At 43.0% G+C, this 14535-nt stretch overlaps 1 protein-coding gene across 1 annotated transcript in view; it reads left to right on the forward strand.

Moving 5' to 3' along the window:
• LOC144603563 (sortilin-like) overlaps positions 1–14535 on the forward strand; it is a 120624-nt gene that overhangs the window by 18639 nt on the left and 87450 nt on the right. The window contains exon 2 of the mRNA XM_078416947.1: positions 1385–1447. Within this exon, the coding sequence (XP_078273073.1) occupies positions 1385–1447 (63 nt within the window). The remainder of the gene's footprint in view (positions 1–1384; positions 1448–14535) is intronic.

Raw genomic sequence — 14535 nt, forward strand, 5'->3', positions numbered from 1 at the left:
TTTTTTAATGAAGTGTGGAAGATGGAAAGACAGCCAGGGAAGCAATTGAAAAGAACGAGAAAACATTGAAAATGCTCAGCAGGTTGGGTATCATCTGTTTCAAATCAATGAAGTTTCATCAGAAAAAATCCCCGGAAGAATCCAATTTATTGTTGGAATGGTTAGATCTGTTGTGAATAAACACACATGAGGATTTCAAGGGCTGATGGGCTGGTACAGATAAGAATAAAAGGATGAAACGGTGATCTTTGTGAAATGTGTTTGGAAAGACATCTTGTGGTTAATAAAGAAGCTATCTTTTTGAATGGTCTTTTTCCTCCCACGAGTTGGTAACAGTAGAGTGAGATGGTGTGGAGTAGATAAAAAGGAATGAAGGCGATGTTTTCAATCTTGGTGTTCAGTTAAAATATCATTTGGGAATGGATGGCTGCCAAATGTTCTGGCAATATCAGGCAGTGGGTGAGCGTAAGATGAAGCTGCACGTTTTCTGTTGCACCATGTGGGGATCTGAACTTTCTAGCTTGCAATGATCAATAGGAAGTCAAAGATGAATGCTTTGGAGATTTTGGAGATAAAGATGCTGAGATATGTGACCAAGTCTTAAATTGATTTTTTTGGCTTACCCATGATAAGTAATGGGAAAAGGCAAGTAAAGACTTCTTCAGATTAAAAAATGAGGTGATAGATCATATTATCATCTGGGTCATAGGTTTGCAGTTGGTTCATATAGGATAAGGAGGAATAGTGAATCCTTGTCACAGTCACAAATGTTTCTGACTTTGATTAGAGGTATTTCGTACTGCAGTAGGTTAGTATTATAACTGGATAAGTCTAAAAATGAAGTGTATGAAACATGTCAATGGATTAGAGAGTTAACACTGCAGTCAAAGACTTTGGAAACAAATATAGGAAATAGGGTGGATGTTGACAAAATAGAGGAGTTAAGAATGGAATTAATGCAAATGAACGATGCATTTCGTGCTTGCTTATATAGACTTTATTGCTATTGTTTTTTTCTGTTAATTTTCAACTATAATGTATACCCATTGTTTTAAATATTGTTTAAAAAAAATAAAAAAATTATTGGTGCAATGAAAATGAGCAGTATACTTGCATTATTTCAAACCATAACGATATTGTGACTTCTGAATGTATATTTGGTGGAGTTGGACTTTCTTTAAAATCCAGTGTTTCAATTTGTTATTCACATGTTACAAGTGTGCTGGTTAAATCAGTGAACCTATGTTGTTAGTGTAAAACATTAAAGTCTTTGGAATGAAAGCTTAAATGTTCCACATTCTCATTTGTCATTGGCAGAGATTGACGTTTCTTTAGAAAATGCATTAGTACCTTTTGAAAATTTTAGCAACTTTTTTTTTTTCAGAACACATTTGAGGATGATGATGGTTCCACTGTAACGTTAGCTTGGGTCGGGGATGGAACTGGGGTAAGTCTCTACTTCCATATTTTCTGTGACAGTATTTTAGAAAGTAGAAAATGTTTTTAACTTTTGAACCACAATGACGTTACAAATGATAATGTTTTCTTCTGGTCAACGTGTGCCATATATGAACTTAGAAGATTATTCAAAAATTTCCTTGAAAGAGTTAGAACCCTAAACTTGGGTGATACATTGTAATAAATGTGTTATCGGGGAATGCAGGTGGGTACGAGACAAAGACAAAGGTTCTAACTACAATACCTTAGATTGCAATCACCTGTCAGGAGCGGGAAATTATGATTCGCGTTTGTTGAGTACGAAAGATGCTCAAACTAAAGATGCACCTATCTATCTCTTTATGCACTGGGATTTTACAGCAATGCTGGTTTCCAAATGTAAAGGCCACACTTGACTGCCACATGTTCCCATGAGGACTCTCCTGGAGAATCAATGAAAAGAATTTACTCTCCCTGAATGTAAACGTAATAATTGATCATGAAAAAGATTTTCTCGTAAATCAATGTAATGTTTTCTAAAAGTACACACAAATTTTACACCTCTAGGGAGTCTACATTGCCAAGCATTTTCAGCAGACAGTACTGTCTTGAGGGGGAGGGGAGAAGGGGAGGGGGAAGGGGGGAGGGGAAGGGGAGATAGACCTTTTTAACTGTGCATACACCACTCCAGTTGAGCTTCGACACAGCAACACCCTTGCAACAACAGTTTAGTAGTGGAGTATGCCATTAGAGTCCTGAAAATAAGATTTTGCATCTTCATCAGTCTGGAGTGCACTGCAGTGTGTACCCATTTGGGGTTTTGAAATCACCATATTCCTATGCACAACTTGGAAAAAAGGAGACAACAGCTGGTGACTGTAGAAGAATGGCCTGTGACCCTATCCAAAAGATCAGAATGCAGAGGCTTTTGGTAGGGTCACCTCCCTTCTTCTATGGTCACCAGCTGCAGGAATAGAAGATGCTGTGCAGTATCACCAGTTTACCATGAAACTGAACACGGTTTGACTCCAAAACTCCCAACACACTTTCCTCTTAACTGCCTTTTCATTTCAGTGGCAATGACAAGTAAAACAAAGTGCTGAAAACACATGAGCAGGCTAACAGAATCTGGAAGGAGAAACAGACTTAATATTTTAGTTCTGAGATCCTTTGCCATATGGACCAGAAACATTAACTTTGTTTTTCTCTTCCCAGATACTACATTGCCTGCTGAGCACTTCCACCATTCTCTGATTATACCGAAGATAGATGCAAAAAGCTGGAGCAACTCAGCGGGACAGGCAGCATCTCTGGAGAGAAGGAATGGGTGATGTTTCGGGTCGAGACCCTTCTTCAGAAGTCTGAAGAAGGTCTCAACCCGAAACGTCACTCATTCCTTCTCTCCAGAGATGCTGCCTGTCTCGCTGAGTTACTCCAGCTTTTTGTGTCTATCTTTGGTTTAAACCATCATCTGCAGTTCCTTCGTACACATTCTCAGTTTATACTTCTTCTTATGTTCACATTGCAACCTCTTTTATAAATAAAATAATCTTTAAACTGCCCGTGAACTTGCATCCATTTTGAATTTGATTCGGAGAATTGTTGAGTCTAAGAGTAGAGGTTTGCTGTGGCTGATAGGATAAAAAGAGGAGCATCCCATGGAGCATGCCTTGTCCAATATTCCATTGATTACCATGGAAGCTAATATAAGAGGTAGTGTAGTGTAGGCAGCCACTTAGGTCCACTGTGACCTAAATTAATTTTACACTCTAAATTTAAATATTAAGACACAGCTGATTTATGTATGGAAATTGATTCAGTCCCTGACAATGAGGTAAAATAATAGTAATCATCCACAGAATTTAATTTGTTTATAATGCAGGAACACGGTGTGTGCCAAGGGGGCTTTTAAAAGTAGTCTGAACAACCAAAGTAATTGGTAATTTCCCTTTCTAATTTTAATGAGGATGATTACAATAACGACACAATTTCTCTAACATTAAAAGGCATGAATGAATGACCAGAATTTGAAAGATATTATTCTTCAGCAGGAAAAAAAGAGTAAAGAGTTGGAGGGTTTTGAGGAGAGAATTTAGCGTGGGAGTGCCCTGTTGCCTTTGTGGAAGCAAAGACGACGATGCCTTTTATTAGAACGAAAAACATATGAATGATGATGGCTTAGTAATTCAATTATTCCTGGACAGGAGCCTTAAAACACTGTTGTTGATAATGTCTGTGATATTTTAAATGGGGCCGACAGATCACATTTAAGAGGCCAGAATCATGAGGAATGGTAGTTTTGCATTTAGCAGGGACAGAGGTTTCTGTGGTAGGATAGTGGAATACTAAAAAAAACTGTTGATATATGCAAAGCACATGATTGTGACATTCAAAATCATATGCTCTACATACAGTAAATCAATTGTACATGATCTGGTGTATGGTGAATCAGGCTAACCGTTTGAAAGCCTTCAGCAATCTTGAGGATTCACTGATTTTTTTGCTGTCTTTCACTGTCTACATGGGTGGGTTTAAACTAAATAGTGGGTGGGGGGGGGGAGACAAATTGGAAATACAAGGATGGAGTTAAAGGGAAAGAGAGTATAGAAAAAGTTAAGAAAGACACCAGAATTAACTGGACAGAAAACTCACGAAGGGATAGGAGAGTATGGCCAAGTGAAATAGGAATTGATGTGAAAGGTGAGGTGAGTAATAGATTGAAAGTATTATATATGAATGTGCAAAATGTAAGAAGTGATGTGGGTGCGCTTGAGGCTCTGTTTGAGATTGGTAGATACGACATTGTGGGGATTACAGAGACATGGCTGCAGGAGGATCGGGACTGGGAACTGAATATTCAGGGTTATACGTCATATAGAAAAGACAGGCTGGTGGGCGGAGGAGGTGGGGTAGCTCTGTTGATGAGGGATGAAATTCAGCCCTTTGCGAGGGGTGACATAGGGACTGATGATGTAGAGTCGCTGTGGATAGAATTGAGGAATTGTAAAGATAAGAAGACACTAATGGGAGTTATCTACAGGCCCCCAAACAGTAGCCTGGATATAGGGTGCAAGTTGCAGCAGGAGTTACAATTGGCATGTAATAAAGGTAATGTCACTGTGGTTATGGGAGATTTCAATATGCAGGTAGACTGGGAAAATTAGGTTGGTTCTGGACCCCAAGAAAGGGAGTTTGTAGAGTGCCTCTGAGATGATTTCTTAGAGCAGCTTGTACTGGAGCCTACCAGGGAGAAGGAAATTATGGATATAATGTTGTCTAATGAACCAGATTTAGTATGGGAACAAGGTAACATTCTGGCATTCATAGCAAGAGGATTTGAGTTTAGGAGCAGGGAGGTTCTACTGCAGTTGTACAGGGCATTGGTGAGACCGCACCTGGAGTATTGTGTGCAGTTTTGGTCTCCTAATCTGAGGAAAGACGTTTTTGCCTTAGAGGGAGTACAGAGAAGGTTCACCAGATTGATCCCTGGGATGGCGGGACTTTCATATGAAGAAAGACTGGATAGACTAGGCTTGTACTCGCTGGAATTTAGAAGACTGAGGGGGGATCTTATAGAAACATATAAAATTCTTAAGGGGTTGGAGAGGCTAGATGCGGGAAGATTGTTCCCGATGTTGGAGTCCAGAACCAGGGGTCACAGCTTAAGGATAAGGGCGAAGTCTTTTAGGACCGAGATGAGAAAACATTTCTTCACACAGAGAGTGGTGAGTCTGTGGAATTCTCTGCCGCAGAAGGTAGATGAGGCCAGTTCATTGGCTATATTTAAGAGGGAGTTAGATGTGGCCCTTGTGGCTAAAGGGATCAGGGGGTATGGAGAGAAGGCAGGTACGGGTTACTGAGCTGGATGATCAGCCATGATCATATTGAATGGCGGTGCAGGCTCGAAAGGCCTGCACCTATTTTCTATGTCTCTATGTTTCTATGTAACGGAACCACGAGGAGGTAGTGACCATAATATGATAAGTTTTAATCTGCAATTTGAGAGGGAGAAGGTTAAATCAGAAGATTCAGTGTTGCAGTTGAACAAAGGGGACTATGAAGGCATGAGAGAGGAGCTGGCCAAGGTCGACTGGAAAAGGATCCTAGCAGGAATGATGGTGATACAGCAATGGCAGGAATTTCTGGGCATAATCCAGAAGAAGCAGGATCATTCATTCCAAAGAGGAAGAAAGATTCTATAGGGAGTAAGAGGCAACCTTGGCTGACAACGGAAATTAGGGACAGTGTAAAACTAAAAGAAAAGGTGTATAACATAGCAAAGAGCAGCCAGAAGCCAGAGGATTGGGAAACTTTCAAAGGGCAACAGAAGGTAACAAAAAGGGCAATACAGGGTGAAAAGATGAAGTACGAGGGTAAACTAGCCAAGAATATAAAGAAGGATAGTAAAAGCTTCTTGAGGTATGTTAAGAGAAAAAGATTAGTAAAGACAAATGTGGGTCCATTGAAGGCAGAAACAGGTGAAATTATCATGGGGAACAAGGAAATGGCAGAAGAGTTGAACAGGTACTTTGGTTCTGTGTTCACTAAGGAAGACACAAACAACCTCCCAGATGTACTTGAGGACAGAGGATCTAGGGAGACAGAGGAACTGAAAGAAATTTGCATCAGACGAGAAATAGTATTGGGTAGACTGGTGGGACTGAAGGCTGATAAATCCCCAGGGCCTGATGGTCTGCATCTCAGGGTGCTCAAGGAGGTGGCTCTAGAAATCGTGGCCGCATTGGTGATCATTTTCCAATGTTCTATAGATTCAGGATCAGTTCCTGTGGATTGGAGGGCAGCTAATGTTATCCCACTTTTCAAGAAAGGAGCGAGAGAGAAAATGGGGAATTATAGACCAGTTAGCCTGACATCGGTGGTGGGGAAGATGCTGGAGTCAATTATTAAAGAAGTAATAACAGTGCATTTGGATAGCAGTAAAAGGATTGGTCCAAGCCAGCATGGATTTATGATGGGGAAATCCTGCTTGACTAATCTTCTGGATTTTTTTGAGGATGTGACAAGTAAAATGGATGAAGGAGAGCCAGTGGATGTAGTGTATCTGGACTTTCAGAAAGCCTTTGGTAAGGTCCCACACAGGAGATTAGTGGGCAAAATTAGAGCACATGGCATTGGGGGTTGGGTATTGACATGGATAGAGATTTGGTTGACAGACAGGAAACAAAGAGTAAGAATAAACGGGTCCCTGTCAGAATGGCAGGCAATGGCGAGTGGAGTGCCGCAAGGCTCTGTGCTGGGGCCGCAACTGTTTACTATATATATATATTAATGATTTAGATGATGGAATTAAAAGTAACACTAGGAAATTTGCAGGTGACACAAAGCTGGGTGGCAGTGTGAACTGCGAAGAGGATGCTAGGAGGTTGCAGGGTGACTTGGACAGGTTGAATGAGTGGGCAGATGCAGTATAATGTAGATAAATGTGAGGTTATCCACTTTGGCGGCAAGAACAAGGAGGCAGATTATTATCTCAATGGTGTCAGATTAGGAAAAAGGGAAGTGCAACAAGACCTGGGTGTCCTGGTACACCAGTCACTGAAAGTAAGCATGCAGGTACAGCAGACAGTGAAGAATGAGGGGGCGTGGCTGCGTTCTGCAGCTGCGGCTCACCGGCAGTCTCTCTGTCTTTTTTTTGTTTTTGTCTTTGTTATCGTTTAAATGTTTCTTTTGATTTATTTTTAACTCTGTTTATGTGGGGCGGTGGGGGAAACCTTTTTTTCCAATCTCCTCCTCAACGGAGATGCGACCTTTACCGTGTTGTGTCTCCGTTCGTGCTACGGCCTAACACCGTGGAGTCGGCGGCCTCCAGCTGGGATCGACCTTGAAGACTCCGGTCGCAGGGCCTGGACTTACCATCTCGGAGGCTTCGGCCGTGGGCCCTGCAGACTGCAACATCGGGAGCTCGCAGGTTCCTGGCTGGCGACCGGCTTTCGGGAGCTCCAGCCGTAGCAGCTTCGACCACCCCGAAGCGCGAGGTTTGATCGACCCGCTCGCAGGCCCCTCATCGCCCTGCGTGGCCTGGCCGCGGCACTTTCCATCGCCCGGTGGGGGCTCAGGACCTTCATCGGCCTGCTCGGCTCGGCCCTGGGACTTTCCATCGCCCGGTGGGGACTTCAAAAGTCGGGAGCCTCGATCGCCTCGTGGCACCACGGGAGAAGAGTGAGGAGGAGATAAGACTTTTCTTTGCCTTCCATCACAGTGAGGGTGTGCCTGGAGCAATCACCGTGATGGCTGTTTGTGTTAAAAATTGTAATTGTGTGTCTTGTGTTCTTTATTGTCTACTGCCGGACCCTGACGTGAGAGGATGCTGGCGCTATTTGTTCGCCGCTTCTCCGTCAGGATAGTTTGTCTGTTTGTTTTTATGTCTTGACTGTTTTTGTAAAGCGTCTTTGAGCATTTGGAAAAGCGCTATAAAAAATAAATGTTTATTATTATTATTATTATTATAAGAAAGCTAATGATATGTTGGCCTTCATAACAAGAGGATTTGAGTATAGGAGTTAAGAAGCACTTCTGCAGTTGTACAGGGCCCTGGTGAGACCACATCTGGAGTATTGTGTGCAGTTTTGGTCTCCTAATTTGAGGAAGGACATCTTTGCTATTGAGGCAGTGCAGCGTAGGTTCACGAGGTTAATCCCCGGGATGGTGGGATTGTCAAATGAGGAAAGATTGGAAAGGCTGGGCTTGTATTCACTGGAATTTAGAAGGATGAGGGGGGATCTTATAGAAACGTATTAAATTATAAAAGGACTGGACAAACTAGATGCAAGAAAAATGTTCCCAATGCTGCGGGAGTCCAGAAGCAGGGGCCACAGTCTAAGAATAAGGGGGAGGCCATTTAAAACTGATATGAGAAAAAACTCATCTCATTGAAAATGATGGAAATAATATACACTGCAGCCTCTATTGACAACAACATTGAAGAGATATTTTAGATGAGTAGCCATTTATTAGAAAGAAAAAAAAAGAATGCTGATCACTTAGGCATTCATTTTCTCCTAGCAGGAGGATTAAAACTCTGCTGCTGATAATGCTACCACTGTATTTAAATGTTGCCTAAAGCAATTGTGAGGAATGGTGTTTTTGCTTATATGAAAAGCGGTGTGCCGATAAGAAAATCTCAACTTAAATTTTCCTCTGGGAACATCTATATACTAAAACTCTTGATTGTTATCTTGTTTGTGACTGAATTTCAGCCAAAATGGTGCACGATAGCGCGAGAATTTTAGGCCCACCTTACTCACCATTGTTACTTTAGTGATAATGCAAGTAGTTTTATTGAAATCGGTGTTATATTTTTTAAGTTATTCACATTTTAAAGTTTAAAAGGAGGGGAGGGAGGAGGGCGGGGGAGTGGGGGAGAAGGGAGAGGGGTTGAGGAGAGAGGGGAGTGGGGGGAGGACAGGGTGCTGCACCAATGCAGGAGAGGTTTGGGCCCAACGGATCCACTTTGTCTAGTAGAACTTAAAACATAGAAAAGTAGAGTACAAGAACGCATCCTTTGACTCACAATGACTGTGGTGAGCATGATTCCAAGGTAAACTAATCCATCTGCTTAAACATGATCCATATCCTCCATTCCCTGCCTTTCGAAAAGTCTTTTAAATGTCACTAGTGCATCTGCCTCCATGTTCCGGGCAGCATGTTCTGGGCACATTACACCTTCAGTGTAAAACTTGCCTCGCACATCTGCCCCCTCTCACCATAAAGCTGCGGCCTCTTGTCTTTGACATTTCAACCCTGAGAAAAATTGTTCTGATAGTCTCCTTCTCGGGATTTTACATACCTATCAGATCTCCCATCACCCTCAGAGAAAGTAATGCAAATTTGTCCAACCTCACTCAGCATATACCCGCTATTCCAGGCAGGATTCTGGTAAACCTGTTCTGCACCCTCTCTAAAGCCTCCACATCCTAATGGGGCAACCAGAACTAAATGCAATACTCTAAATGCGGCCTAACTAAATTATTTTAAAGACGCATCACTATTTCCTGGCTCTAATACTCAAAGTACCAATCAATGAAGGCAAGTATATCATATGCCTTTTGTTTTATCACTCTATTTACTTGTGCTGCAACTTTCAAGGAGTTTTGGACTTTGACCCCAAGATCCCTCTGTACATCAATGTTGTTACATACCTTGCCATCAACTGTATATCTTCACCTTACATTTGACCTTCCAAGTGGAACATCTCATACTTGCATGGATTTATATCCATCAGCCACTGTTCTGCCCATTTCTGTAGCTAATCTATTAGTGTTTAGACATGCCTGCCAATTTGAACATCGAGTAGTGCTTAGACATGGGTAGACATGCCTAAGAGAAGATGCCAACTGAGTTCATCTCAAGCTGTGCCATAATTCTGAAACTAGGCAATGAGTATTTGAAGGTACGAGCTGTACACCCTAATAAACTCACCACTATGTTTTCCTGTCTTTGGTTGGAACATTGATCAGCAAGTCACTATCTCCAAGCTCCGGGATTAATACTCCCAACTCCCTCCCCAACAGTTTCAAGGAGCCAGACATTTTAAGTAAATTGCATTTCAAGGTTCCATCTCCCCAATTTGCAAAGAATAAGTAACAGTCACTTCATACAGGAATGAAGCTCTCTCATCCTTAAACTCTGAAAAGTTCAAGAATGCCAATGTTTAACTTCACTATCCGCAGAAATGCTTCCAAATACATTGGCTATGACCTTAGGTTGTCACATCCGGTGCTCATTGAAGCTTCAGGGAGGGATTGTTGAGCATTATCTGTACATTGACATCTCAATATGGTCTTGTTAAATCAACTTCACACTTCATTGCTGCCCAAATAAGAGATAGTAGAACTGCAACATGGCCCTTCTAAACATATAGAATCCATGTCATGATGTCTCACATTGGAACAGGATGTTAGAACAAACCTTCAGAATAATTATCCACAAGTCACCATATTAGTCTCAACATCGCATTGCCGTCAAAATCTTCTCCTTTTGGAATTAATTCAAATTTCATTGTCAGTTTTTCAAGGTGTCAAGGTTTCAAGGTCAGTTTATTGTCACATGTACCAATTAAGGTACAGTGAAATTTGAGTTACCATACAGCCACACTAAGTGAAAAGCAACAAGACACACAGCCACATAAAATAAATTTAACATAAACATCCACCACAGTGGCTCCCCACGTTCCTCACTGTGATGGAAGGTAAAAAGCAGTTGAAGCTCTCCACGGTCGATCCCCGGCAAAGGAATTACCAAAGCTCCACGATGGTAAGTCCGCGCCATGCCCGCAGTTGAAGCGCCGGGTCGATCTCCAGGAAAGGCCGCACCACTGCACGATGTTAGGCCACAGTGGGGACGGAGATACGATACGGGAAAATATTGCATCGCCGTCGAGGTAAGAGATTGGAAAAGATTTTCCCCAGCTCCTGCCCCTCACACTCTACATAAAACAAACCAAGGAACACTACTAAAACATACTCTTTAACATGTACTTAAAATAATAAAAACAGAAGAATGGACAGACAGACTTGTTGGCGAGGCAGCCATTGCTGATGCCACCCAGTTTTGCCTCCATTTAAGCAGATCCATTTAAATGAAGATTTGATAAGCATAAGTTTCTGTTTTCATTGTCTACTTTGGACTGTAATAATTCCAAGTCTGAAAAGGAAAGGCGAACTTTAAATATGTCTGACAATAATGCTTGGCATCATGGTCAACGCAGATGTGGTGGGCCAATGAACCCATTTCTGTGCTGCATGGAAAGGAACTGTTTGATATGAGGGTTATTATCAATTCTGACAGTTACGAAAGTGATGCAGTCAGGCTGACGTAAATGGAAACTGCCTAATTTCTATCATTCATTGACGTATTTATGAGCAAAATAATTTTTCCTTGCATCCTTTGTGTCTTTTCTTGTATGCCTGCCACAGTGAGTTTTGCGTCCATGTACAGAAGCCACAGAAATGACGATAAACCTTATTTTCAGTAAATAAGCAATTCTGCAATTGTAAGCATGTTTATCAGCAGCTTGACCTTCTGTAGTCAGCTGAATGATAATGGAAGTATTTGAATAATCGCCAAAGGCCTTTTCTGGATGCTAACAACTGCCTATTAATAAGGAATTAGATCAGCATGGCAGATATCTTTGACTGATACAGAAACTGCTTCGGAATGTCAAGAGAATCTGTGGGGTTGTAGATATCCCTGATCACATAGTCAAATAGGACTTCTCTCCTGCACTGTCTGCAATTTGGATTTCTGGAGGAACCTAGTGTAAGAGAAACTAATGGTGCCTCTGCTTCTTTTTCTTTTCTTTCTCTTCCCACCACCACCACCAGCTGCCCACATCCCTGTGGCTTCCTTTTCGCCTCTCGGTTTTCCCAAACGTTCTCATTCACTTGTTCGATGTCCTTGTGTGGGAGCTCAGCTAATTGGTGCAGTGAGCTCCAGATAATGATAAACTGGGTGAGTACTGAAGAGTATTGCACTACCTCCAGAGTAGTTCAGACTGCAAAATCCCATTTTGAGGAAGGGACAAGAAATCTCAAATGAGGAACTTAGACCCCAATGCTTTTCATTACAGTGGTGCTTAGTTTCAGTGACTTGAGATGGCACAATAGCAGGAAGTCCTTTAATGAGAAGATGGATACAAGTAGCTGTGATCACCATAGAATAAAGAATTCATAAGAATGTCCATGAGAATGTTCCCTACACAACCATTGACCACAACCATTGAGTGACTGGAATATTTCATAATTCATGAAGAACTCCAGGTTCTGAGGGACAGTCTTAAGCATTACAATATAAAAATTCTTTGAGAGATTACCAGCTTTTCCAAAGTTTCAACGGTGGTAAATACACATACTTTTATGCATCGACTTCTTCGCACGCTTTGAAGCACAGAGCAACACACCTGCGCAGAAAACAACTCCCCCCCCCCCAACGACCAGGCTATTTGTCTGTCTCCAGGCAGTGTGAGGAGCACACTGTTAAGGGTTAACACCCGAAAAGCTTCTGGACCTGACAACATTCCTGGTCGTGTGCTAAAAGACTGCGCAGCTGAGCTCACAGATGTCCTCACAGACATCTTCAACATCTCCCTGAGCCAGGCTGTTGTTCCCTCGTGCTTCAAAGAAACCACCATCATACCTGTGCCCAAGAAGTCTTCTCCATCTTGCTTCAACGACTACCGCCCTGTAGCGCTGACTTCAACCATCATATCATATCATATCATATATATACAGCCGGAAACAGGCCTTTTCGGCCCTCCAAGTCCGTGCCGCCCAGCGATCCCCGCACATTAACACTATCCTACACCCACTAGGGACAATTTTTTTTTTAACATTTACCCAGCCAATTAACCTACATACGTCAGAAGTGCTTCGAGAGGCTGGTCATGAAGCAGATCAGATCCAACCTCCCCCCCTTCCTGGACCCGTTTCAGTTTGCATATCGAGCTAAGCGGTCCACTGAGGATGCCATCTCCTCTGCTCTACACCCAGCCCTCACCCACTTGGACACTAAAAACTCATATGTAAGGATGCTGTTCATAGACTTTAGCTCAGCGTTCAACACCATCATCCCCCAGCAGCTGGTTTGTAAACTAACAAATCTGGGCCTCAGCCCCCTTCTCTGCAACTGGCTGCTGGACTTCCTCACTGCCAGACCCCAGTCTGTACGGGTCGGCAGCAACACATCGGACACCATCACGCTGAGTACGGGGGCCCCACAAGGATGTGTGCTAAGCCCCCTGCTCTTCACCTTGCTGACCCACGACTGCACACCCACCCACAGCTCCAACCACTTCGTCAAGTTTGCGGACGACACAACCGTGGTGGGTCTCATCAGCAACAACGACGAGACCCACTACAGGAAGGAGGTGAACCAGCTGGCCGCGTGGTGCACAGACAACAATCTCTTCCTGAATGTGGAGAAAACAAAGGAGATTGTTGTCGACTTCAGGAGAACGCACACCCAACACCCCCACCCACTGACCATCAATGGTGCTGCTGTGGAGCAGGTGAGCAGCACCAAATTCCTGGGGGCGAACATCACCGAGGATCTCTCCTGGAGCAACAACACCACGTCCATCGCCAAGAAAGCCCAGCAGCGCCTCTACTTCCTCCGCAAACTGAAGAGAGCGGGAGCCCCCACACCCATCATGTACACTTTTTACCGAGGCGCTATTGAGAGCATCCTCAGCAGCTGCATCACTGTGTGGTTCGGAAGCTGTACAGCCTCCAGCCGCAAGACCCTGCAGCGCATAGTGAACACTGCTGAGAGGATCACTGGCGCCTCACTCCCAACACTCCTGGTCCTTTACACCACCCGCCTCACCCGCAAAGCATTGAGCATTGTGGGTGACCCCTCCCACCCCTCCAACAGCCTCTTCACCCTCCTGCCTTCAGGGAGAAGGTTTCGCAGCCTGAGGTCGAGCACCACCCGACTAAAGAACATTTTTTTCCACCAGGCTGTCAGGATGCTGAACTCTCTCCCCTCCCTTCCTCCTCTCTCCCCTGCCCCCATTGGACCTGGACTTTAACACCCCACACAGACGCACATCCAGCACCAGACACTTTTTGTAACGCTGCTATGGACAGGCTTTGCACTACTGTTCATTATTTAAAAAAAAAATTTAATTGTAATATATTCATCTTCATCTTTTTTTCATTGAAGTGACTATATTTTATATTGATTGTTGTTTGCTGTGCCTTTTTAATTTTAACTTAATTTAATGCACTTTATTCCTCGGGATTGTGGGAAACAGTATTTCGATTTTCTGTCTGTGTAAACTAACTGAAAATTGACAATAAAGTTGACTTTGACTTGACTTTGACTTTGACTTGATCTTGTGCAGTAGAGAAATAGAGAAAATCTGTTATTCTCAAGTGACCTTGTGTTTTGTGGTGAGCTGCAAATGGTGAGAAATGGCATAGATCAGCAACAGCTGCCTATAGAAGGCTTGGAGGTTGAGAGTGGCAATGACCTAACCTCTGAATTGATGTAAAGTTGTATATGAGGTTGGAGAAGGTAGTAGATTACTGTGACCTTAACCGCTGTAGGCATTGCTTCTTGAAGAGATTGACGTAGGAC

The sequence above is a fragment of the Rhinoraja longicauda genome, chromosome 20 (assembly GCF_053455715.1).
Source record: "Rhinoraja longicauda isolate Sanriku21f chromosome 20, sRhiLon1.1, whole genome shotgun sequence".
Lineage (NCBI taxonomy): Eukaryota > Metazoa > Chordata > Chondrichthyes > Rajiformes > Arhynchobatidae > Rhinoraja > Rhinoraja longicauda.